Consider the following 26,760-nt stretch of genomic DNA (forward strand, 5'->3'; position numbering starts at 1 on the left):
ACTGGATCATGGGAGTCTACTGCCACATGGGAAGATGTTCAGAGGACCTCCCTTATGGCTATCCCTATGGTTACAATGCCACCATTGAAGGCTACAACCCCCCCCCTGCCGAAACTCCCCATGATTTCCAGGTCCTGCCAGTAAAATACCACCAGGATCCCAATGCCCACCTGTGCAGGATGAGATCCCACTTTCAGTCCCAATGGTGGGAGGGATTATCCTTTTCAAAAACATTCAGGCCACTATTGTTATATGACTGATCACTAACAATCTGCAATGTGGGCCATAGATAAAGATAGAAGTTAAAGGTTGTTTTTTTTTTTTGAATGAAGACAGTACATCATATTTTTTTTAAAAATGTTTTCACTTATTACTAATTGGGCTTCTATGTAAGATTAAAATGGCAAGTGGGGTGATAGAATTAGCTCCCTAACCTTTGCTCAATGTTGCTTTGGAAGGTGCAAAGTACAATAACACAAAAAAAAAAAGAGTAGAAGATCACATGGCCCATTGAGCCTGCTCCGCCATTTAATATGATCATGGCTGGCCTTGAGCTTCAACTCAATTTTCTCACCACTCCCCATATCCCTTAATTCCCTGAAAGACCACAAATATATCTATCCCAGCCTTAAATTCATTCAACGGTGGAGCATTCATAACTCTGGGAGAGAGAAATCCAAAGATTCACAATCCATTGAAATCATCTCATTTCAATCAGAAATGATTGGTTCCTTATACTGAGATTGTGCCCCCGTGTTTTAGACTCTCCAACCAGCGGAACAAATCTCTCGCCGTTTACCCTTCAAGCCCCTTCAGATTTTGGTAGTTTCAATGGGTTTGCTTCTCGTTTTCCTAAACTCCAGAGAAAATAAGCCCAATTTACTTAGCCTCTCATCTTGATCACCCCCTCATCCCAAAATTTCTCCCCCCTCCCAATTCAAATTGTTTGGCTTCCACTGAGAACTTCACCACAGGATTATGATCAGGAATTCTGCATTATAGAATCTTAATGCCATTAATTTGTGGTTCACTACTCTACAGCTGGCAAACTACAGAACTATTAGCTTATCTGATATATGAAAATCAACACAGTTAGCAGTATGGTTCTTATGAATTATCGACCTGATATTACTCACTGTACTCTGATATGTATTCCCCAATATGTTATGTATTGGGTCTACAACCTGTTGGTCCTTATTAATTGACCAATTAAAATGCAATGTAGTGACTGAGTGATATTCTCAGAGAATAGTTGTTACCTGAATAATTTAGTTTTATTCTAATTAAAGGACATACAACAGCCTGGAGTTTGCAGTGGTAATGGAAGGGAAACTTTGGTCAGTGTTTGCCATCGTTATTCCTCTGCAACTGAAAGCAAACTCCAGACTCCACACAAATGCAGTTAAACATGGAAACAAACTTGTCGCTACCATTTTGCTAGGGTAGCACTACATATCAAATAGGATTTTTAAGAAGTTTGGTGTGACTCTTTTCTTTACGATTATCATATTGCCATTATTCTTAAGTATTTGCAGGGTATACATCATTATTATTAAAAACTTGTAGCAACACAGTGGAGCTGGAATTATGTTTAAACATTTAAGTAAATCTATACAATATCTGCCCTTCTGGGTAATCTCATTACAGAATTTCAGTAAAATAGGTGCTAGATGAAAATATTTGAAATTATCCTGTACAAAGATTGATTTGAACAATAGGATACAAAGTGAATCTTTTTAGTAAATACAGACTACAAGGTAAGAAATTATTTTACAGAATTTTCACACTGTTCCCTAAAGTAAAACTATGAAGCTTCATTGGCCACATTTTTATCCTCCGCTCTGGATTTAATCTTGGGTTCAATCAGCTCCTCTATTCGTGCCTGTACACTTTCCATTACATCAAATGTGTAGATAGCTGACTGCAGAACCTGAAACAATGGCAGTTAACAGGGATGAAGAGACAGAGCATAAATGGGAATATAAAATGCCTACTTCAAAACAGTGATGAATATAAAATTTTTCAACCCAGCAAAGATGCTTACCTCCAACTCCATAGCAGTAGTCATTTTTGGGAGCTTTTTACCACCAACCGTCAAGGAACACTGTGTTTCACGATTAGGTGCTTCTGTAATCATTACAGTAAAATGGAATAAGTCTGCCTTTCACATTCCTGCACAGTTGTTTGCTTACACAAAATCCTACTTTTGACAGAAAAGTGAAATGAGCCAATCTCTGCTATAATTTCCATCATACCCTTCAACCTCGCATGAATCAAAGAGTATGGACTTCCTGTCAATGCTGACACGAGCAGAATGTTTGTAGAAACAGCATATCTGGCTGATCTTGCCGAGTGGGGTGTCATAACCTGGGGTTAAGCAGGTCATGGGACACGAATGAGACTGGACAATGGGGAATACACACACCGAGGACCTGGCTCCTGTAGTACAGTAACTGCTCTGTACTCTTGTTCTGTTGCATTAAACCTTTTTCCTTTGATTCAAACTGTTCGGCTCAGTGTGGACGCCTTTCCGGACCTTATAATACGGGGAATGTGCTTTTTGGTATCTGAATGTGAAATGAGATAGCAGAGAGGCATATGATCTCTAATTCAAGCTAATGGAGTGGCAGGCATGAGACACATTGGTTATGACAATACAGTTAATGCCAGGGCTGCATTTGAAGAACAAACCTTTGATTTTCCGGTTTTCTCTTTTGGCTCTCATCTCTGCTTCATAATGAGCCCTAGACATATTCAAACCAGTGCGCAGTGGCTTCAGAAAACTTTCAATCCAGAAAAGATCAGTCCATAATCCTGTCTATACAAGATTAAGAAATTAATAACTTCTCTGGCAGAAAATAATTTAATCTGTTATGAATTCAATTGTCATAAAATATTAATTCCTTTCATTTTTAATTACTAGCATTGAGAAATTCTGCTTAGCTGCGGCAAGTTCAGTAAAGCAGGACTTAGACCTGTCAATGTGTCCTGGTGAATGAAAATGTCTTCGATCACAAGATCACCTGCATACAAATGCAGGCAAGTGACATTTATGGCACCTCCTAGGTGCTCACCCGGCAAATGCGCTGGACTCGTGTACTGTGTTCCTGCTGGCAATTTCCTTTGGGAAATGGCCCTGAGGTCTCCCCTTATGGCACATGTGTACTGTGCTCCTGCTGGCAATTTCCTTTGGGAAATGGCCCCTGTGGCACATTTACAGCATCCTACAGGCATAAAATATAAAGAACCTTTGCTCACTAAGGGTATGAGGATATGAAGCTGGTTAAATGAAGTTGAGGTATAGATTAGTTATGCTCCAATTGAATGATGTGCAGATTCACGAAGGGCTGAATGGCCCACTACTTTTCCTAAGGATGTCTGCTGGGAAAAACTGGAGGGTTTCTGGCAGAGGCTGTCATTTCACCAGCTCTACCACCAACTATAATCCCATAAAGGAGGGAGGCAGGGGCAAATGGGCAAGAATCCCTATCCTCCCACTCAGCCCTGCCGAGATTCGGTCTCCTGTGACTGCTCACAATAAGCCGGATGATACATAATAACCTTTATTATTGTCACAAGTAGGATTACATTAATACTGCAATGAAGTTACTGTGAAAAGCCCCTAGTCGCCACATTCCAGCGCCTGTTTGGGTACACAGAGGGAGAATTCAGAATGTCCAAATTACCTAACAGCACGTCTTTCTGGACTTGTGGGAGGAAAACAGAGAACGTGCAGACTCCGCACAGACAGTGACCCAAGCCGGGAATCGAACCTGGGACCCTGGAGCTGTGAAGCAACTTTGCTACCCACTGTGCTATGGTGCCGCCCACATGGTTTTATGTTCATTATACATTATGTACCTTTATATTCACAATTGGAGATATTCAGCACTAAAACTAAGCCAAGTCAACAAATACACCAAATTTGCTTTATCAGGATACTTACTTGATTCTCCCACTCATTATCTCTGATCACAAGGTACCTTAGAAGATTCAGTGATGCCATGATTCTAATAGAAACAGAACAAAAAGAAATAACTGAGTCTCCTTGCTCATCAGTACCCAGTTTTTTCCAATAGCTGAATAAGTTTTCAGGAGGTAACTAAGTCATAAAAATCAATACAGTTCTGGTTTGACCCCAAGAAAATGTGACAAGTTAACTAGTTTCAGTCAGCTATTACAGGCAGGAAATATCAGTCAGGATCACTGCTCCTGCCCATTCTGTGATTCTTCCTGGAAGTACACAATAGGAGGACAGGATTAAACTTGCTGACAGATCCTCCAAGAATAGTAATTGGCGCCATCAAACACTCAGAATGGTATTTTGAATGAGGTGTAGGAGTGAACTCTGGTACCTTTGGAGCCATACATCAGAAAACAGTTAAAAAATTGGGGGGTGGGGGGGGGGGGGGGGGGGGAAGAGATAAAAATAATAAGACAGGATATAGAGAAGCAACATTCCATTAAATGTTTGAGTGCCAGGGCTATTTATTTATTCTTTTGAAAAACATTTTATTGATGGCATTTTCAATATATACATAACCAAGAATTACAAAAGCAACAGGAAACAAACCCCACCCTTTCTGCAACCCCACCCCACCTTTCCAAATTTTCACCCGCCCCCCAGACAAAAACGAAAACAAAACCCCCCTTACCAACGAATCAATAATCCTTAACAAAGTCGATCAACATCTTCCACCTCGAGATTCACCCCTCTGCCGAACCTCGAATGGCGAACTTCATCTTTTCCAAATGCAGGAACTCTGCCAAATCGCTCGCCGATACCCCTGCCTTTGGCGGCTCTGAATCCCTAACCCCCGGAGCCTTTCCCGCGCACACAAACCTCAAGATCATCTCATTAACCTTCCTAAAAAAGGACTTGGGCACAAAAAACAGGAGGTTTTGGCACACAAACAAAAACGCCTGCCTTGTCCCCCAGTGCAACCCAAAATAATCCGAACTGACCTTGTTCGTCCGAACACTTGCCTTAGGCGCCTTACTGTACAGCAACCGAACCAAATCCACAAACACCTGCCCAAACCCGAACCGCCCCAACACGTCGAACAAATACGCCATTCGACCCGGTCGAATGCCTTCTCTGTGTCCATTGCCACAACCATTTCCACTTCCCGACCTTCCGAGGGCATCATTATAACATTAAGCAATCTCCGTACTATCGCTGACAACTGCTGCCCGTTCACAAACCCCGTTTGGTCCTCACCTATCACCCCTAGCACACAATCCTCTATCCGCGTCGCCAGCACCTTCGCCAGCACCTTTGCATCTACATTCAACAACAAAATCAGGGGATCCACACTGCTCCGGATCCATGTCCTTCTTTAGAATGAGCCTCTGCCTCTCCTTTAGCAATGCCTCCTCAGGCGCCACCCAATATCTCCGATCCACCTTCAGAATGTCCTTCACCAACCTCAACCTCTCAACCCCTGTGCGCCTGAATCCATATAAATTCCCCCCTTACCACCAGAGGTGGAAACCGCCCCCCGTCTTATTCTGCTCCACATAATTCCGGATGGCCACCGTCACTCTTTTGCAAACTCCCTTATCCACCAGCAATCCCACATCCAACCTCCACTGCAGTCGCTGAGCCTCACCCTTCGCCACCCGCACGTCCACACAATGTAGCGTGTGGTCAGAGACCACAATCGCCGAATACTCCGATCCAACCACCCCCGCCAACAACGCCTTATCTATGACAAAGTTATCAATCCGGGAATACACCCAGTGCACATGCGAGAAATACGAAAACTCCTTCGCCCGTGGCCTCTCAAACCGCCGCGGGTCCGCCCCCCCCATACATTCCATAAGCCTCAGCAGCTCCTTTGTCAAGGCCGAAACCACCTTATTTAATTCCCCCCTCTCCCCACCTTGCCGATTAGCCATAGTCCCTCTTTAACCATCTCCCCCAGGTCCACGTCTCGGTCACCTTGGACCCTCCTCAAGATGTCCTCCGCCATCTCCCCTTAACCAACAGCGCCACACCAACCGCACCCTCGTCAACTTCCCCCCTCCACTCCCATGAACAAAGAAAAAAAAAATCCACCCATCCCCCTTCCCCTCCACAGTTCAACCCCCACTTCACTCCCATTAACTACCCAATCAGCTAGCATGGTGGCCCCCATCCCCTTCCCCCCAGCTGCCCTTTACCCGCAATTCCCACAAAACAGTAAAACACTTACCCGCTCCGCACCCAGACGTTAAATTAAATACATCAAGACGCCAGATATGCAGGCCCAAATTCCCCACATTAACATCTCCAAAGTTCAATAACCTCACACATCTTCCAGTCCATGGTCTCTCATAAATTGACACGTCTCCTCCGGCTTTTTAAAATAAAACTATTGATTCTGGTGCGTGACCCACAAGACGAGCAGTGTACAACACCCCAAACTTCATTCCTTAGATAGCCTTGATCCAATTGAAGCCTGCCGACCGCTTGGCCAACTCCGCACCAAAGTCCTGGTAGATCCTCAGCGCATTCCATTCCCAGGTGCACTTTCTCTTTTCCTTCGCCCACCTCAGTATCTTCTCCTTGTCGAGAAAACGATGCAGCCGCACCACCGTTCCCCTCGACAGATCCCCCACCTTCGGCCTCCTCCTCAATGCCCTGTGCGCTCAATTCACTTCGGGGGGGACGATCAAAGACCCCCTCCCCATCAACGTCTCGAACATATTTGCCACATACTCTGTGGCCTCAATCCCTTCAGACAGCCCCATGATCTGGTGATTCTGCCTCCTGGAACGATTCTCCAGGTCTTCCACCTTCTCCCGCCACCTCCACCATGAACACCATCTCTGCCTCCAACAAGGCCAGCCGGTCCTCATGCTCACCCACCACCTCCTCCACTTCTGGAGTGCCAGACACTGTGCCTCCAGCCTCTGCTCCACTCTCAATAACCATCCTAAGTGGCTCCACCACTGTCGCCAGGTCCTCTGAGGCCTCCTTCCTCTGTTGCTGGAACTTACCATTCAAAAAGTCCACCAGTTGCTCAGCAGACCATTGGGCGGGCAACACCACACCTGAACCCTTCGCCATCTTTTCCTCTGTCGCATCTCAAATAACCTCTCTGCAAGGCTGCTGCCTCTTACACATTACACTTCTCGTCTGGTAAGCCATAAACCAGCCCCACCGGTGGAACATGACTATTTCTCAGAGTTCATGCACCTCACACCAGCAAACACCCCTTAAAACAGGTGAAAAAGTACCAAGCAATTGCACTTTGAGCGGGAGCCACCAAATGTGCGATCACTCACTCCATGGCCACCACTGGATGTCCCCGTGCACGGGCTATTTATGTAAGTACGTGGTCATTTTAAATGTTTCTGTGAAGCCGGACACACAGTAATTTAAAGGAGCTGATTTGCGTGCAGCCTTGCTATAACTTTTGGGATGCTTCACAGCTTAAAGGCTGAGAAGTGAACGCGAAAATGTCTTACTTGCTTAGCAGCACAAATTGCATCTTACTTGCCCTTTGTGGTGATGCTGCACCATTGACAAGGTGGCTGACCAAGTTGCTTCCAAGTCTTGCCTAACACAGCTGTCAACCAGATGTTGTACCAGCAGTTCTGTGAATTATCCAGCTTGGAATCTGTACATTCTAAACCCATTTACTGTGATGAAACCCAGAATGAGGATTCGGCATTGGAAATCATAGGCTGCCCTTCGGTTTTGGTGCAGTACATTGGTGCAACAGCCAACTGCTCTCTCTTTATCTTCCTACATCAAATGCTTTGAAACTTACCTATCTGAGTTTTGAAGCAAGTCTGTCTCTGCTCCTTCAGGAAGTGAAAGGGCTGTATGAAGAAGAGGCATCAATTGTGGGCCTGAGAACCACATAATTTTATTGCCAGGCTGAAAGCAAAAGGAAGTTTAAGTGTAAAAAGAAGCAGACTTTTAAAAAAGGGGTACGTGGAGGGAGAAAGGAGGCAAATATTTATAAATCTACAGTAAGCACTGGGTTACGCTTTAGCATGGCTGCTACTAGGGGCTTTTCACAGTAACTTCATTGAAGCCTACTTGTGACAATAAGCGATAATTATTATTAATTGGTTAGAAAAATTAGCATCCCATCTGATGCATTTAACTATCAACTTAAAAAGGTTAAGTGATTGGTTATACAGAGGGTTGACGTTATGTCAAAGCAATGCAAGACTGGCTTCTTCAGGTGGTCTTGCAATAAACAGCATATCCCAGAAGTGACTGATTAATTGCAATTACACTGTTATTATGTTGCTGTGAAACAAAGAAACTGCTTTGCAACATTTCAAAGTCTGTAATATGGAAGGCTCAGTGTAAATGCATCCACCGTAAAGACTGATGACACATTTGCTTTGACATGGACTTTGCGGTTGTGATGTTAACCGTTAACTACTGTTAATCTTGCCAGCATTACAACTGTGAAACTGACAGCACCTTTTGGCATTGGCATATGCTTGTTTAAAAGCACAGGTTGTTGCCAGTGTTTCCCGGCTCCTTCACAGGGTACAATGTTAAGTCCTGGCACAAGTGGAACTCTTTAGAAATCGCTTGAACTGATGTGAACTTTCATGTTTTAGGTGCAAATCTCACTGTAAAAACTCCCAAAACTTTATACCTGAGATGTAATCAGTTTTTGTTTTGGATGGTGTACCAAGTCATAATACAACCTCTCTGACCCTGAAAAACTAATCTTATATTTGTGGAATGCGGAATTTTTCCATCATGATAACATTTTCTACAACATTTTAATATAATCAGAAAGATTTCAGCTTCGACCTCAGTCTGATTTGTCTGCCCCAATCTTTATTGGACCTTCTAGAACATGATTAAAAATGATTTTTTTTTCCAATTAAGGGGGCAAATTAGCGTGGTGAATCTGCCTACCCTACACATCTTCGGTCGTAGGGGTGAGACCCACAGAGGCACTGAAAGAATGTGTAAACTCCGGGCAGCAGTGCTAACCACTGTGCCACCATGCCACCCCGAACATGATTAAAAAGTGAGCGATTATCAATGCTGTTTACTTCCTGGTTTGCTGGCTATTAGAATACTTTGATGTGATTGGCTGCTTAGCCCACTGGATGACATAATTGTTGCTGAATGCCTGGGAATCCCTTAATTTGCACAAGAACCAAATTACTGGGAATGGAGTAAATCCAAACCATAGAAATGCCAGATCTCGGGTGGTAGTTCTCTTTGAGGTCAGCGGCAAGTCCTGTCACCACCACTGGCAGCAGACTGCTGACCATTGTCTTCATAGACTCAGAGTAAAGATAAAAACTAGACTTTAGATTTATTTTCAATTTGACTGTGAGAATTTTTGAAATTGCTAATTTAACAGATGTGTTTGAGACAAATCTCATTTAAGTTCACACTTTTTTGTGCTGTTTTATGTGTATTACAGTATGCACCTTCTGTTGCATGCACCATGTATCTCAAGTCTCTGAAGAATAATTCCTTTGCTTGTACTTCATACGTTAGGGGCAAATGATTCAGAAAACTCACTAAAAAGAGACATAGCTATTGCTAGTGATATCTATAAAAGCATTACAACACTTTCTAAACATTTCCACAGGTACATACCTAAACATACAGAGGAAAACCTAATAATTCTACGCTTAACAACATGCTTACCTTCAATGCTAGATCAACCTGATTTTTAAGATTTTGTATGATGTAACCTTGTACTCCAGCATGTTGGGTAGTTTTTAACAGGCACCTAAACAAAAGCAATATGAAGTATAAAAACGGAGTCGTAGTCACAGTCACATTAAGCTAACTTCCCTCATTTATTTCCTGCACTACTTAGCATACACTGTGTAGCTTTAAAAATGACTCATCATTTGTGGCACTTAAGATACCACGGCTACAGCAAAGTTAACAAAGCTATCATAAATATAGGCAACATGTTAGAATAATGTCTAAAATGAACCGTACCATAACAATGAGCCCTTAAAAAGTATTATTGTATACAATGCCAAAATAACAGATCTGTGGTTTATTGTAGAACAGAACATAATTTCATGGTCCAAATTACTTTATCGTTGTGACTCACTAACTGAACAACGTGATTGTGACTTAAGTCATTTTGCTAAAGGATGCTATATAAATTCAAATTTGCAATTTATTGTACCAAAATGGCACTTTATCATTTAAAAATGTGCTGCAAAACACAGTTAAGGATTATACAGTGTTGCACGTGAAACTGGACCTGGTCCCTCTGGAGGCCATATTCGGAGTGTCGGATCAGCTGGGGTTTGAAACGGGCGCAGAGGCAGATGTTGTAGCCTTCGCCTCGTTGACCGCCTGAAGGCAAATCCTGTTAGGGTAGAGATCAACCTCTCCACCCTGTGCCCTGGCGTGGCGGGGGGACCTGCTGGAATTCTTGACGCTTGAAAAGGTCAAATTTCAACTGAGGGGAAGGATGGAGGGGTTCTACAATTCATGGACGTTATTTATTGTGTACTTTTGAGAATTGGATCACATCGAACATTGGGGAGGGGGGCGGGGAGGGACTGTATGTGTTAATGGTGATTATGGGTGATTCCTGATTCTTTTTTGTCATTTATTTATGACAACATGTTAACATGCGGGCTAATGTCTGGGGTTTGGTGGGAGGATGGGATCGTTGTTATTGATATGGGGATTGACATTACATCCGTTACTGATTACTGTTTATTGTTGGGTGTAAATTCGGGAGAAAATGTGAAAAAGGAGAATAAAAAATAATTTTTTTTAAAAAAGGATTATACAATGTTATTTATTTGACGGCGTTTAAAATGGAAGAGATAGTGATAATGTGTTGAATATTTTTACATTTAATGAATTTGTTAAAAGGTATTCTTGAGTCGAATTTACTGTTGTTTTTGTTCCATCGGTATGTCTGCCTGACTTATAAACAGTTTTCTATATGTCCTAACCTATCATACATCAAATGTGTTCCATTATTTTAATACCTATTCAGAAAAAGTACAAAACTCCACAATCTTTAAAACAAAAATAAGTATCTTCTAGACTGTACTCACCTAAATAATTTGTATTTTCCTTCCGAATCAAACTTGTCTATGTATTGCTGAAATAACTTTAGGCTTGATTTCCGCTAGAACATTGATAGGATAGTAAGAAATACAGAATTCTACAGCACAGAACAGTCACCTCATCTTCCCAGCACAAGCTCTTTGAAACAGCTAGTCCCACTCCCTTGCTGCAGCGCCGAGAATTGGCCCCAGAGAGTTTCTCTCCGCCGAGGCCGTACTTAGCAGTTATTTCCTGCTGGTGAACCAAGATGCCCTGTCCCCGACCACCCAGGGCCTGAGATGCTCCCCCAGGTCCCGTTACGACTGGCCCACGTTTGTGTGAACCTGTACTAAACGGAGCCCTGGCGAGGTCTCGAGTACCAGGCGCCGGGTGAATCCAGCATCTGAGTATTTAAATGGGCCATTAGATTCAATTGAATATTCAGATCTGGATCTTGCTCAGCAAGGGCGAGATCCAGATCGCGGCGGTTGGGGCATGTGGGATGACTGGCGATCAGCCTGGCACCCAGCACGGAGCCCTATTTGGGGCTTTCACGTGATTCACCCGTTGTGCCTGGCTCCGCGCTGTGCACAACAGGACCACGGAATCGCACCCTATATGTCTCCTCTTAGGCTTTAATATTATCCCTAATTTCTTTGTTTAAGCTATGGTTGAGCCAACTTTCCTCTTTTATTTTTGTGCAAGACAGGAATGAATAATTGTTATAATACATGGACACGTTCTTTAAATATGAACCATTGCCTATCCACCGTCAACCCCTTTAATAAGGTTCCCAATCTATCCTTGCCAATCCCCGCCTCATACCCTCATAGTTCCCTTTATTTAGATTTGCAACCCTAGTTTCAGATTTGACTACTTCACTCTCCATTTTAATGAAGAATTCTATCATATTATGGTTGCTCTTCCCCAAGGGACCCTACACAAAATTGTAAATTAATCCTTTCTCATTGCACAATATCCCAGTCCATAATAACCTGTTCTCTGGTTGGTGCCTCAACATATTTGTCTAAAAAAACATCATATATACTGTACACTCTAGGAATAACTCATCCACTACACCATTGCTAGTTTTGTTTGTCCAGTCTAAAGTCACCCATGAATATTGTTGTACTCATATTGCATGCATCTCTGCTTTCCTGTTTAATACCTTCCCTTATATCTCCACTACTTTTTGGGGGCAGATAAACAACCCCCAATACTATACTGGTCCCACCTTTCCCAGAACTGCTCCCTATGTTCCAAGAATCTGAATCTCTCCTTCCTACACCATTTCTCCAGCCACACGTTCATTTGGCATATCCTGTTATTTTTATTCTTGCTAGCCCATGACACTGGTAGCACACTGCCCCTTAGTATGTCTTATCTCCAACCATATAGATTCCACATCATGATTTTTCAACGCAATATCCTTCCTCACTATTGCATTGATTCCCTCCTTTACTAACAATGCTACCCCACCTTCTTTCCCTTTTTGTCTGTCCTTCCTAAATAATGAATACTGCTGGATGTTTAGTTCCCATCCTTGGTAATTTGCAGCCATGTTTCTGTAATTGCAACTATATCATAACCATTTAATCTATTTGCCCTTGTTGATTCATCCACTTTATTGCGAATGCTCCGCGCAAAACGACACAAAGCTTTTTAGACTTGTCTTTTTAACCATGTGAGTCACCTTAGCTTTATTTTGCATTCCGGCCCTATTTTGTTTTTGCCCTTGTTTTTCTGCCTTCCATTTTTGATTTTTACATTTATGTATTTTGTTTCAATCCTTGTTTCTCATTCCTATGTCTCCCTGCTCAAGTTCCCATTCCCCTGCCATTCTAGTTTAAACCCTCTCCAACTGCACCACCCTCCACCCGAGGACATTGGTCTCAGTCCTGCCCAGAAGCAACCCATCCTGCTTGTGCTTGTACTGATCCCACCTTCCCCAGAACTGCTACCAATGTCCCAGGAATCTGAATCCCTCCCTCCTACACCATTTCTCCAGCCACATGTTCATCCGGCATATCCTGTTATTTTTATTCTTGCTAGCACATGACACTGGTAGTAATCCTGAGATGACTACTTCCAGGTTCTACTTTTTAATTTACGTTTAAGCTCCCTATACTTTGCTTGTAGGAGCTCATCCCTTTTTTACCCATGTCGTTGGTACTGATATGTACCACAACCACTGGCTGTTCACCCTCCCCCGTCAGAATGTCCTGAAGCCGCTTTGAGACATCCTTCTCAGTTTCTCCACAAAACTGTTGTCCCTGATCCCCAGTACCATTCTAGTAATGGTCTAGGGCAGCACAGTAGCACAATGGTTATCACTGTTGCTTCACAGCACCAGAGTCCCAGGTTCGATTCCCGGCTGGGTCTCTGTCTGTGTGGAGTCTGCACGTTCTCCCGTGTCTGCGTGGGTTTCCTCCCACAAGTCCCGAAAGACGTGCCGTTAGGTGAATTGGACATTCTAAGTTCTCCCTCTGTGTACCTGAACAGGCGCCGGAATGTGGCGACTCAGGGCTTTTCACAGTAACTTCATTGCAGTGTTAATGTAAGCCTACTCGTGACAATAAAGATTATTAGTAAATCTCTTCTTCACCTTCTGAGGCCTTGACATCTTTCTGCGGTCTCCAGAATTGAAGACAATACTCAAGCTAAGGCATAACTAGTTTTCTATAAAGGTTTAACATATCTTCTTTGCTTTTATGCTCTCTGTCTCTAATGATAAAGCCAAAAATCGCCAATAGCCACCTCAACTTATCTTGCCATTGTCAAAGATTTCTCTAGGTGCTCCAGGACTCTCTGTTCCTACACCCTTTAAAATTGTACTATTTCCTTTATGTTGCCTCCCCTCATTCTACCAATCAAATGTATCATTTCCTATTTTATTGAATTAAAATGCATCTGCTTTGTCTGCCTGGTTTACCAACATGCCTATATCCTCCGGAAGTCCGATCCTCCTCAATGTCTACTGCAGGCTTTCCCAAACTTTGAGCCGTGGAACCCCATGTGACCAAGTGCATTAAGGACCCCAAGCATTCTCAATGTCAATTCCCCTTTTCTGCCGTGAAATAGGTTTGAACCCAGAAATCAAATGCAAGTAAGTTTTTTTCTAGCTTTATCTGTGCATGTATTAGGAATTAGGAAGAGTCACACAGTCAGAAATACATTTGCCAGCTACATGGCCCCCTCACATTAACCCCTGGCCAAACCACTCTCTCATGGTCATTTAACATTAACCGCTGGAAGGAGTACCCACTTTAGGAGTGGGTAATCTAATAAGTTCTCTTATTAAAATAAATATAAGTCTTACTGTTTATCATTTCGACCGAGAGTGATGCCGGACAGTTGATATTAACATCAGACACCGACACCTCGCTCTGTCCCTCACACACATCTCTCTCTCTTTCACACGCACACACGCTCGATCCTATCCCCTTCCCCCACACACATGCCAGATTCTAAACCCCTCCTCCACACACATGCCCGATTCTATCACCCTCCCCTTCCCCTCACACACGCCGATCCAATCCCCCTTCCCCCTCACACACGCTCAATCCTATCCCGCTCCTCCAAACACAAGCCCTATCCTATTGCCCCTTCCTCACATACAGGCTCGATCCTACCACCCTCTCCCTCACACATGCTCGAGCCAATAGCCCTCCCTCTCACACATGCCCAATCCTATTGCCTCCCTCTCACAAACGCCTGATCCTATCTCCCCACTTTCCGTACTTTCTTATTCCCCATGATTTTCTGCTATATTATGAACATTACGGGTGTCATAAGGCATCTTTCATGTGTTACATTTTAATCTTTATATCTTTAGTTGTCCAGGGAGCTTTGACTGCCCTGCCATTACTCATGGGAAGATACCTACTCTGTACCTGAACTATCACTTCTTTTTTTTTCAATATAAATTTAGAGTACCCAATTCATTTTTTCCAATTAAGGGGCAATTTAGCGTGGCCAATTTACCTATCCTGCACATCTTTTGGGTTGTGGGAGAAAAACCCAAGCAAACACAGGGAGAATGTGCAAACTCCACACGGACAGTGACCCAGAGCCGGGATCGAACCTGGGACCTCGGCCCCATGAGGCAGCAGTGCTAATGACTGTGATACCGTGCTGCTCCTGAACTATCACTTCTTTGATAGGTTCCCAGTCTTCACTTTAAAAAAAATTCAGACCCACTGTGCCAGATCCATTTTTAACGCAAAGAAGTTAGCCCTCTCTATTGAACTACTTTTACGCTTCATTGCTCAGTTTTCTATTCCACAACTATTCCAGATCGGAGGATATTATGTCCCCCAAATGCTCCCCGACTGAAAAATGTTCCACCGCCCTTACTTCATTCCTCAGAATTAGATCTCGCACTGCTTCCTTCCTTGCTGGGTTGAAAGCACACTGGTAAAGAATGTTCCTTTGTACACGTTTCAGGGATTCATTGCCCTTTATTCCGTTACTAACCCAGTCTGTATTAGGATATCACCACTCCATAATTCTTGCATCTAATACTTAAATCTAATAAAAACATTTCATACTCTTTCGGTAAAAGTAGTTGCATATAATTACATTAATACATACCAAGTGTTCAATGGGACAGAGGGTCATCACCTTCACTAAATCCTGGAGGTGGAAATTTGAAAAATTAAAATGATAGCCATGAAGTAAACATGGAAAAAGCTAGGAATTATAACATGGATTACGATGTTGCTCTAAATTAAAATCTGAACCAGACACATTTGTTTTATGCTCAAGTTGTGGATTACCTGAGGAATGCCCAGAATATTCTTCATTTCCAAATATTTGTGAGAAAGATTATTATCTTCAATTGTTAACAAACAATGTTCAAACAACTCCTGAAAAAGAAAACAGATCCGAGTAATAGGCAATAAGATTCTAAAGTTCAGAAATGAAAAAATATTTAAAGTGAGGGAAAATAAAAATATATTAGGCTGGATTTTGAAGTCAGTGGTGAAACAATGATATTTTCCCTTAAAGAAAGCCATTCACAAATGTCTGGGAATCTAGCAGGTTTCCCCTTTCCTGATGTCAATATGAACCTAGCGTCAAATCAAGACTATCTCCAGGCAGGGTCATCAAACAGGGTAAGCAGCCAATCACATTGAAGTATTCTCCCAGACATCAAAGCAGATAGTAAAAACCACTGAGGAACTTGACATTTAATTTTAAAATTTTACAGATAGCATGAAAATGGCCATACGGGTGGTATTAAGGTGAACTACCTTCATCATCAATGATTCTACTTTTAAAAAAATGTAGAATTTTACAACAATGGAAACATTTGACATTCAATAAACACAAAACAACTCTTTCAGGAGCAGTGATGCCGCTTAGCTGTAATTAGGAACTTAGTACACCATTAAAAACCCAGTTGCACCTCCTAAAGTGAAACTTTTCCAAGTGTTTTTACAGTGAGGCCAATGGTTAGATTTTCACAGAGTTGGGCTGACTCCATAGGCCTTTGAAAATGGTGAGCAGGGAGTTCCGGGTGCGGCGATGACCAGCTAAGTCGCACGTTTCGGCAGCTCCCGGTGGAACGGACTTTTGGGCTCTTAATGAGAGCCCCAACGGCAATTTTAACGGCTAAAAGCACTGTGCGGTAAACCAGAAGGGAATCCCCCCTGGACACGGATGGAAAAAGGAGAGGAAAGTGGCCGGATTGCGGTGGATCCTTTAGAGCAGCGGCAAGGAAGGCAAGCAAAAACCAAGATGGCGTCGGAAGGTGGCAGTTTAATATGGGGCCCTGAACAACATGAGTTCCCGAAGCGCTGCGTGGAAGAACTTAAAAAGGAGACGAAGAAGGAGCTGTTGGCCCCGATATTACAGGCGATTGAAGGGCTAAAGGATGAGCAAAAGACCCAGGAGCAGGAGCTTCGGGTCGTGAAGGCAAAGGCTGCCGAGAACGAGGACGATATACAGGGCCTGGTGGTGAAGACGGAGATGCACGAGGCACACCATAAAAGGTGTGTGGAAAGGCTGGAGGTGCTGGAGAATAATGCGAGGAGGAAGAATTTAAGGATTCTTGGTCTACCGAGGGTGCAGAGGGGGCGGACGTCGGGGCATATGTGAGCACGATGCTGCACTCGTTAATGGGATCGGAGGCCCCGACGGGTCCGTTGGAGGTGGAGGGAGCCTATCGAGTTATGGCGCGAAGACCGAGGGCTGGAGAAATTCCCCGAGCCATAGTGGTGAGATTTCTCCGATATAAGGACAGAGAGATGGTCCTCAGATGGGCAAAGAAAACTCGGAGCAGTAGGTGGGAGAACGCGGTGATCCGCGTATATCAGGATTGGAGTGCGGAGGTGGCGAGAAGGAGGGCGAGCTTTAATCGGGCCAAGGCGGTGCTTCATAAAAGGAAGGTCAAATTTGGAATGCTGCAGCCGGCAAGACTGTGGGTCACACATCAAGGGAAACACCACTACTTTCAAATGGCGGATGAGGCATGGACATTTATTGTCGAAGAGAAATTGGAATAAGTGGGTTATATAAAAAAAGAACGTTTGAGACAAAGTGGTGGGGCGAATATGGGGGGCGAAGAGGGGGGAAAAAGGGGGGAGAGGAGAGATGATTTTTAAGTTGTTAATCCTGCGACCCGGTAACTTTTCTCTCTTCCCCTTGTTGTGGGGGAGGGAGGGAGGGTGGTGGAGGAGCTGGGGGCGTCGGCCATTGGGGGCGGGGCCAAAAGGGAAGCGTGGGCTTTGTTCCCGCGCTATGATAATTATGGCGGGAACAGGGAAGCAGGAAGGAGGGGGCGTCGCACAGTGCGAGCCGAGGTCACGGGGGAAGCCGAGGTCGGCCAGAGTTTGCTGACTTCTGGGAGCAACATGGGGGGTGCAATTACGCTAGTGGGGGATCTAGCGGGGGGGGTTAACTGGGTTGCTGCTGCTGGGGAGAAGGGGGGGCGCCACCTGGGGGGGGACACAGCTACGTGTGAACCGGGTGAGGAGTTGGTTAAAAAAAGGGGATGGCTAGTCGACAAGGGGGGGGGGGGGGGGGTAAAGAGCCCCCCAACCCGGCTGATCACGTGGAATGTGAGAGGGCTGAACGGGCCGATAAAGAGGGCACGAGTACTCGCACACCTAAAGAAACTTAAGGCAGATGTGGTTATGCTACAGGAGACGCATTTGAAACTGATAGACCAGGTGAGACTACGCAAAGGATGGGTGGGGCAGGTGTTTCATTCAGGGCTAGATGCGAAAAACACGGGGGTGGCTATACTAGTGGGGAAGCGGGTAATGTTTGAGGCAAAGACCATAGTGGCCTTTGTGGGGGCAGATACGTGATGGTGAGTGGCAAATTACAGGGGGAGGCGGTGGTCTTAGTGAACGTATATGCCCCGAACTGGGATGATGCCAACTTTATGAGGCGCATGCTAGGACGTATCCCGGACCTAGAGGCGGGGAAGCTGGTAATGGGTGGAGATTTTAACACGGTGCTGGAACCAGGGCTGGACAGATCGAGGTCCAGGACCGGAAGGAGGCCGGCAGCAGCTAGGGTGCTTAAGGACTTTATGGAGCAGATGGGAGGAGTAGACCCCTGGAGATTTAGTAGACCTAGGAGTAAGGAGTTTTCGTTTTTCTCCTATGTCCACAAAGTTTATTCACGGATAGACTTTTTTGTTTTGGGAAGGGCGCTGATCCCGAAGGTGACGGGGACGGAGTATACGGCTATAGCTATTTCGGATCACGCTCCACATTGGGTGGACTTGGAGATAGGGGAGGAAAAAGAACAGCGTCCACCCTGGAGAATGGACATGGGACTATTGGCGGACGAGAGGGTGTGCTTAAGGGTGAGGGGGTGTATTGAAAGGTACTTGGAACTCAATGATAATGGGGAGGTCCAGATGGGAGTGGTCTGGGAGGCGCTGAAGGCAGTGGTTAGAGGGGAGCTGATATCAATCAGGGCGCATAAAGGAAAGCAGGAGAGTAGGGAACGGGAGCGGTTGCTGAAAGAACTTCTGAGGGTGGACAGGCAATATGCGGAGGCACCGGAGGAGGGACTATACAGGGAAAGGCAAAGGCTACATGTAGAATTTGATTTGCTGACAACGGGTAATGCAGAGGCACAGTGGAGGAAGGCACAGGGTGTACAGTACGAATATGGGGAGAAGGCGAGCAGGTTGCTGGCCCACCAACTGAGGAAAAGGGGAGCAGCGAGGGAGATAGGGGGAGTGAGAGATGAGGAGGGAGAGATGGAGCGGGGAGCGGAGAGAGTGAATTGAGTGTTCAAAGCATTCTATGAAAGATTATATGAAGCTCAGCCCCCGGATGGGAAGGAGAGAATGATGTGTTTTCTGGACCAGCTGGAATTTCCTAAGGTGGGGGAGCAGGAGAGGGTGGGACTGGGAGCACAGATTGAAACGGAGGAAGTAGTGAAAGGAATTAGGAGCATGCAGGCGGGGAAGGCCCCGGGACCAGATGGATTCCCAGTTGAATTTTATAGGAAATATGTGGACTTGCTGGCCCCGCTACTGATGAGAACCTTTAATGAGGCGAGGGAAAGGGGGCAGCTGCCCCCGACTATGTCAGAGGCAACGATATCGCTCCTCCTAAAGAAGGAAAAAGACCCGCTGCAATGCAGGTCCTATAGACCTATTTCCCTCCTGAACGTGGACGCTAAGATTCTGGCCAAAGTAATGGCAATGAGGATAGAGGATTGTGTCCCGGGGGTGGTCCATGAGGACCAAACTGGGTTTGTGAAGGGGAGACAGCTGAATACGAATATACGGAGGCTGCTAGGGGTAATGATGATGCACCCACCAGAGGGGGAAGCGGAGATAGTGGTGGCGATGGATGCCGAGAAAGCATTTGATAGAGTGGAGTGGGATTATTTGTGGGAGGTGCTGAGGAGATTCGGCTTTGGAGATGGGTATATTAGATGGGTACAGCTGCTGTATAGGGCCCCGATGGCGAGCGTAGTCACGAATGGACGGGGGTCTCAATATTTTCGGCTCCATAGAGGGACGAGGCGGGGATGTCCTCTGTCCCCATTATTGTTTGCACTGGCGATTGAGCCCCTGGCAATATCATTGAGGGGTTCCAGGAAGTGGAGGGGAGTATTCAGGGGAGGAGAAGAACACCGGGTATCTCTGTATGCGGACGATTTGTTGTTATATGTGGCGGACCCGGCGGAGGGGATGCCAGAGATAATGCGGATACTTGGGGAGTTTGGAGTTTTTTCAGGGTATAAATTGAACATGGGGAAAAGGGAGTTGTTTGTGGTGCATCCAGGGGAGCAGAGCAGAGAAATAGAGGACTTACCGTTGAGGAAGGTAACAAGGGACTTTCGGTACTTGGGGATCCAGATAGCCAAGAATTGGGGTACATTGCATAGGCTAAATTTAACGCGGTTGGTGGAGCAGATGGAGGAGGACTTTAAGAGATGGGACATGGTGTCCCTGTCACTGGCAGGGAGGGTGCAGGCGGTTAAAATGCTGGTCCTCCCGAGATTCCTTTTTGTGTTTCAGTGCCTCCCAGTGGTGGTCACGAAGGCTTTTTTTAAGAAGAATTGAGAAGAGTATTATGAGTTTTGTGTGGGCCGGGAAGACCCCGAGAGTGAGGAGGGGATTTTTGCAGCGTAGTAGGGATAGGGGGGGGCTGGCACTACCGAGCCTAAGTGAGTACTACTGGGCCGCCAATATCTCAATGGTGTGTAAGTGGATGGGAGAAGAGGAGGGAGCGGCGTGGAAGAGATTGGAGAGGGCGTCCTGCAGGGGGACTAGCCTACAAGCTATGGTGACGGCGCCGTTGCCGTTCTCATCGAAGAAATACACCACAAGCCTGGTGGTGGTAGCTACACTGAAAATTTGGGGGCAGTGGAGACGGCATAGGGGAAAGACGGGAGCCTCGGTGCGGTCCCCGATAAGAAATAACCATAGGTTTGTTCCGGGGAGAATGGATGGGGGATTTGGAGCATGGCAAAGAGTAGGGGTAACACAATTGAGAGATCTGTTCATAGATGGGACGTTTGCGAGTCTGGGAGCGCTGACGGAAAAATATGGGTTGCCCCAAGGGAATGCATTTCGGTATATGCAACTGAGGGCTTTTGCGAGGCAACAGGGGAGGGAATTCCCGCAGCTCCCGATGCAGGAGGTGCAGGATAGAGTGATCTCAGAGACATGGGTGGGGGACGGTAAGGTGTCAGACATATATAGGGAAATGAGGGACGAGGAATCAGAAGGACTCTCAGGGATGTTATTGTATATGCATAGGTATTTGGTATATGTAATTGTATATTGGATTGTTGGATTGTATTTTTGGAGAGTATTTATCGTGGACAAGGCAGTTGCCATTTAGTTTTGTTTTTGATTTTGTTCATATATTATTTATTTATTTGTTTAAAACTGGCCATTGTTATTTATATTGTTTTATTGATGTATAAAGGAAACACTACGTACTGTTATGTTTGGCCAAAAAATCTTGAATAAAATATATCTTTAAAAAAAAGAAAATGGTGAGCAGGATCCAGATGCAGACGTCCTGCCCACAATTCCGGAAGATCCCATTTTTGCCTGCATGGGAAGGGGGTAGGGCAATCAGACAGGATAGAAACCTGAACTCAGCAGAGCCATTTGAAATCAATGCCAAGTCCAAACAAACTATTTCCCTGTTCCAATTTATAAAGGATGTGTAAACGCTCATGAAGGGTAGCGTCATGCTCTGAATCCCCACACTTTTATAACTGAAAAAAAGACTGCAGCTCTGAGCATGAAAACACAAACACCCACTGCTGCAGTGCATTAATTGACAGACCATCTGGTATAGCTTAGGAAAAAAATTACCATCTGTTATTGCAGTGTCAATGGACTTCATTGTTTATATTTCTCCAAGGGCTATTATAATGGCTGAGTCCACGGAGATTCAAAAGCTCGAAAACCACTTATTTCAAAAGGGGTGCTAAGTTCACATTTTTATTGACAGTTTTAAGAGGCTATTAAAAGAATAATTGTCCTTGATATGGTTAGAAAATATGGTGGAATTCTCCAGCTGTTCACTGGCAGCGGGATTCTCTGTTCCCGTCGGCAGCACACTTCCACCCACAGGTTTCCTAGCAGCGTCAGATGGCTTCAATGCGAAATCCCATTGACAGTGGAGGGAAGAGACAATCCCGTCACAAGAAGCCTCCCACCAAGAAATGCGTGGCTGGGGGATGGGAAAATCCAGCCCTATACATTTGTTGGTCTTTGGGACTTGATTGACTGATTGAGGGGGTTTAAAGTCTTTGAATAGGTTGCATGAATGAGAGTTTTTCAGCATCAGAGCTATCTTGGTTACTAAAAGTCGAATTTATTAATCTCCACATGGTTCCCGAGGTTGCCCATAGTGGATACCGGTTGAGAGGTTATAGAGGCAGCATATAGCGCCCTCACAGCGCCAGGGACCCAGGTTCAATCCCGGCCTTGGATCACTGTCTGTGTGGAGTTTGTACGTTCTCCCTGTGTCTGCGTGGGTTTCCTCCAGGTGCTCTGGTTTCCTCCCACAATTCAAGGATGTGCAGGTTAGGTGGGTTGGCCATAATAAATTGCCCCTTTGTGCAGGTTAGGTTATGGGGTTACGGGGTAGAGCGGGGCGGACAGGACATGGGTAAAGTGTTCATTCGAAGGGTCAGTGAAGACTCATCAAATTAACAGTGCAGAAGGAGGCTATTTGGCCCATTGAGTCTGCACCGGCCCTTGGAAAGAGCACCCAACCCAAGCCCACACCACCCTATCCCCGTAACCCAGTAACCCCACCCAACCTTTTTTGGACACTAAGGGCAATTTATCATGGCCAATCCACCTCACGGGGAGAATGTGCAGATTCCGCACAAACAGTGACCCAAGCCGGAATCAAACCTGGGACCCTGGAGCTGTGAAGCAACTGTGCTAACCACTGTGCTACCGTGTTGCCCAAATGAGCCAAACTGGATTGGCCAAATGTCCTCCTTCTGCACTGTAAGGATTCTATGAGGTGGCAGGGGTGGAATGGGAGGAGGGGGAGTTGAGAGTTAGAGGCCTAACAGCCGTGTATAAAACTGAGCCGAAGTCTCAGAGAACCGAGGTGGGTCTTCTAACCAGCCTGCCTTGGCACGCCTTTGCCTCCATGGCTGCTTCCGCACTGCCTAGGAGGCGGTAGGTCTGACTCGAGCTTCCTGCCTTCATGGCAAAAATCTAGCCTAAGAGTATAAGTTTATGGTCAGTTCAATGATTCTTAATTGAATGCAGTCTGGGGTGACATCAACAGTACACCCTTTTGGGAAGCACAGAACCACTGACAGCAACTTCTTCATTTCTGTAATAGACCGTATAAAAGACTCCAAACACTGGTATCAGCTTCAGAGGAGTAATGACAGCCAGTAATTTCCTCTTATCTAAGGAAAGATATACTGGTATTGGAGGCAGTCCAGAGAAGGTTCACTAGGTTGATTCCAGATATGGAGGGATATTCTTGTGAGGAGAGGTTGAGTAGGTTGGGCCTGTACTCATTAGAGTTCAGAAGAATGAGAGGCGACCTTATTGAGACGTATAGGATTCTCAGGGTGCTTCACAGGGTAGATGCTGAGAGGTTGTTTCCCCTTGTGGGAGAGTCTAGGACCAGTGGGTGCAATTGTAAAGACAGGTGAGGAGGAATTTCTTCTCTCAGAGGATAGCTGCAGACAGTATTGCATATTCGGCTCTGGGGAAGTTAGCCCAGATCGATACTCAGGGCTATCAACAGCCCATCAACCCAGGTATTTGCAGTTACATTCAGGACTGTTTGCAGCCCATCTATCCAGTCATCTGCAGTTAAATCGGCTATCCCCGGGAACAATTGCAACATATTAGCAATTGAATACCGGGCCAGACCTGTCGGCGCCTGCAGTGGCCGAAACAAAGACAGGTGAACGACCACCCCCCGATTGAGGAATCGCCTCACCATTGGACACATCGACCCCAGGGATTGGGGACAAATCCAATCACTTGGGACTCAGGGTCAAGGGCCGCCCCGGGAGGCGGGAACCCCCTGGGCCCTATAAAAGTGAGGGGCCAAGTTCAGATCTCGCTCTCTCTCCTCTTCGCCTGCTCAGACCTTCGCAAGGACAGCAACCGGCAACTGTAAGTTTGAATCCAGCGAGCGCTATCCGATAAAGACTCCTAGCCACCGACCTGTAGCAGCCTTTTGAATCCCGCGGGCCAGATCTGATTGGACAAGCCATTCGTTTCCCTGACCTGGTGGGCTCTTCCTAAGTTAAGTATTGGCCAGTAGTGATAGGTTTATTATATAGATAGTAGTATTAGTGTATTAATATTGCTTGTTGTATATAATAAATGACCGTTATTTTAATCCTTACTAAGCGGTGTGCTGTATTATTAATCATAACCTGAACTTGAACCACGTGGCGGTATCATAAAGATATCTGGCGACTCATGAGCAAAGGTGACGTAATCAGAGCAAATAGACTAAGGTTAAAAAGAGCAACACCTTGTGGGAGAGTCTAGGACCAGTGGGTGCAATTGTAAAGACAGGTGAGCAGGAATTTCTTCTCTCAGAGGATAGTGAATCTGTGGAATTCTTTATCACAGAGAGCTGTAGAGGCTGGGTCGTTAAGTATGTTCAAGGATGAGGGCTAAAGATTTTTAATCTGTAAGGGAATCAAGGGTTATGGGAATAAGGTAGGAAAGTGTCACTGAGGATTATCTGATCAAATCAGTTGTGCTCTCACTGAATGCCGGAGCAGACTCAATGAGCCAAACAGCTTACCTCTGGTCCTAAGTCTTATGAACAATGCTAACTGTTTTACTGCTGCAAAATCCAGGCCATTATTGGTCACAGCAGAAAATACTTATACTTTTGACAGTTCGGCAAATATATTTGATAGATGCAATGTAAAGATTGATGATTCAAAATCGAGTTTCAAGAAGCGCTTTAGGATTTCTGATATAGCAAACAAAAATGCTTACCAATCCTTTAGACAAAACGGACTCTTCAGTCCTGCCAAAAGAATATTAGAAGTTATTTTATGCAGTCAGAAGAAACAGTAAATTTTATAATCATGATAGAAGTTTCACTCATCATAAACTATTTATAAAAATGTTCACAATCTTCTAAAAGCAGCAAATTTAATAATTAAGTTACCATTCTTGAAATATTCATGAAAATATAAGTTATTAGCTAGGCAACTGAACTATAATGTTAATGTAGCAGTCTTATTCTGTTCATTTTTCATCACAGATCATTTAAAGTTTTTGTCGGTAAAGCATCAACAGGTCTAAAGTAAAGTACAGAAATATTGGAAAATATTTTTTTCAGTTTTCCTACTGGCAGTACAGATCAGGAATCCCATAGTTTAAAACCTTGTGCTGGGTTAAGCTAATTTTGGGTAGCTTTCTCTGTAGGGGTCTAAAGTCTGCAACAAAAAAAAAATTCCAATTACTGTCCAACAACTTTTCAGAGGGGAGGTGGGGACAGATTTAGGTTTACCTGTGATTTCCCTCCATCCGTTGCCCCTCCTCTCCCAGTTCCAAGCTCCAAGATCTTGTTGGCACTCGTTTATGAGAGTGGTCAACAGCACAATCCTGTCCCACAGAGGAGCCAGTGGGGTGAATTTTAATTCATGAGTCTCAATCTGCCATGGGATGCGGGGCAGGAATTCACAAATGACAATGCTAGGGAACAGTGGGCGATTTTCTAGGAAGTGGCCTCCCAAGTCTGGATGGTTGATAGAAGGCCCTCTAACACTGAAAGATCAGCAGCCCCACTGTCAAAGGTGAGAGCTGCTGATGTAGGTAGGATAACAAGAGGACGCTTAAGATGGAGGCACCCTTCGAAGAATTTTTCTCAGATTACAAATAAAAAGTGGCTATACCAGTCACTGTGGAAGGAGTACTTTGCATCGGTATTCACAAAGGAGGGACACATTTATCGGTGGTGTCTCAGAGGGATATGTAAACACTTTAGAACAGGTCATTATTACGAGGGAGGAAGTGTTAGGTATGTTAAAAAGGATTACGGTGGACAAATCCCTAGGGCCAGATGACATCTATCCCAGATTACTGAGGGAGACAGATGAAATCGCTGGGCCTCTAGCAGAAATCTTTGTTTCCTCGTTGGCTACAGGTGAGGTCGCAGAGGATTGGAGAATAGCCAATGTTGTCCCGTTATTTAAGAAAGGTAGCAAAGATAACCTGGGTAATTATAGCCTGGGTAATTATAGGCCAGTGAGCTTGACGTCAGTGATAGTGAAATTGTTGGAAAAGATTCTCAGAGATAGGATCTATGCACATTTGGAAGTGAATGGTCTTATTGGCAACGGACAGCATGGTTTTGTATGAGGGAGGTCATGTCTCACTAATTTAATTTAATTCTTTGAGGAGGTGACAAACATGATTGGCGAGGGAAGGGCTGTGGATGTTGTCTATATGGACTTCAGTAAAGCATTTGATAAGGTCCCTCATGACAGGCTGGTACAAACCATTAAATCACATGGGGTCAGGGGTGAACTAGCTAGATTGATTCAGAACTGGTTTGGCCATAGGTAGCAGTGGAAGGGTGTTTTTCCAAATGGAGTTCTGTAACTAGTGGTGTTCTGCAGGGATCAGTACTGGGACCTCTGCTCCTTGCAGTATATATAAATGACTTGGAAGAAAACATAGCGGGTCTGATTAGCAAGTTTGCGGATGATACTAAGATTGCAGGAGTTGCAGACAGTGATGAAGATTGTCAGAGAATACAACAGGATACAGATAGGCTGCAAAA

At 44.9% G+C, this 26,760-nt stretch overlaps 1 protein-coding gene across 2 annotated transcripts in view; it reads right to left on the bottom strand.

Moving 5' to 3' along the window:
- Positions 1 to 1,252: 1,252 nt before the first annotated feature.
- glmna (glomulin, FKBP associated protein a) overlaps positions 1,253 to 26,760 on the bottom strand; it is a 52,487-nt gene continuing 26,979 nt past the window's right edge. For both annotated transcript variants that reach the window (XM_072510485.1, XM_072510484.1), the window contains exons 10-19: positions 24,966 to 24,996; positions 15,793 to 15,882; positions 15,608 to 15,649; positions 11,023 to 11,096; positions 9,632 to 9,716; positions 7,761 to 7,870; positions 3,947 to 4,010; positions 2,692 to 2,818; positions 2,045 to 2,127; positions 1,253 to 1,930 (exon numbers count right to left, since the gene is read on the bottom strand). In XM_072510485.1, the coding sequence (XP_072366586.1) occupies positions 1,805 to 1,930; positions 2,045 to 2,127; positions 2,692 to 2,818; positions 3,947 to 4,010; positions 7,761 to 7,870; positions 9,632 to 9,716; positions 11,023 to 11,096; positions 15,608 to 15,649; positions 15,793 to 15,882; positions 24,966 to 24,996 (832 nt within the window). In that variant the 3' untranslated portion in view covers positions 1,253 to 1,804. The remainder of the gene's footprint in view (positions 1,931 to 2,044; positions 2,128 to 2,691; positions 2,819 to 3,946; positions 4,011 to 7,760; positions 7,871 to 9,631; positions 9,717 to 11,022; positions 11,097 to 15,607; positions 15,650 to 15,792; positions 15,883 to 24,965; positions 24,997 to 26,760) is intronic.

The sequence above is a fragment of the Scyliorhinus torazame genome, chromosome 7, assembly GCF_047496885.1.
Source record: "Scyliorhinus torazame isolate Kashiwa2021f chromosome 7, sScyTor2.1, whole genome shotgun sequence".
Taxonomy (NCBI): Eukaryota; Metazoa; Chordata; class Chondrichthyes; order Carcharhiniformes; family Scyliorhinidae; genus Scyliorhinus; species Scyliorhinus torazame.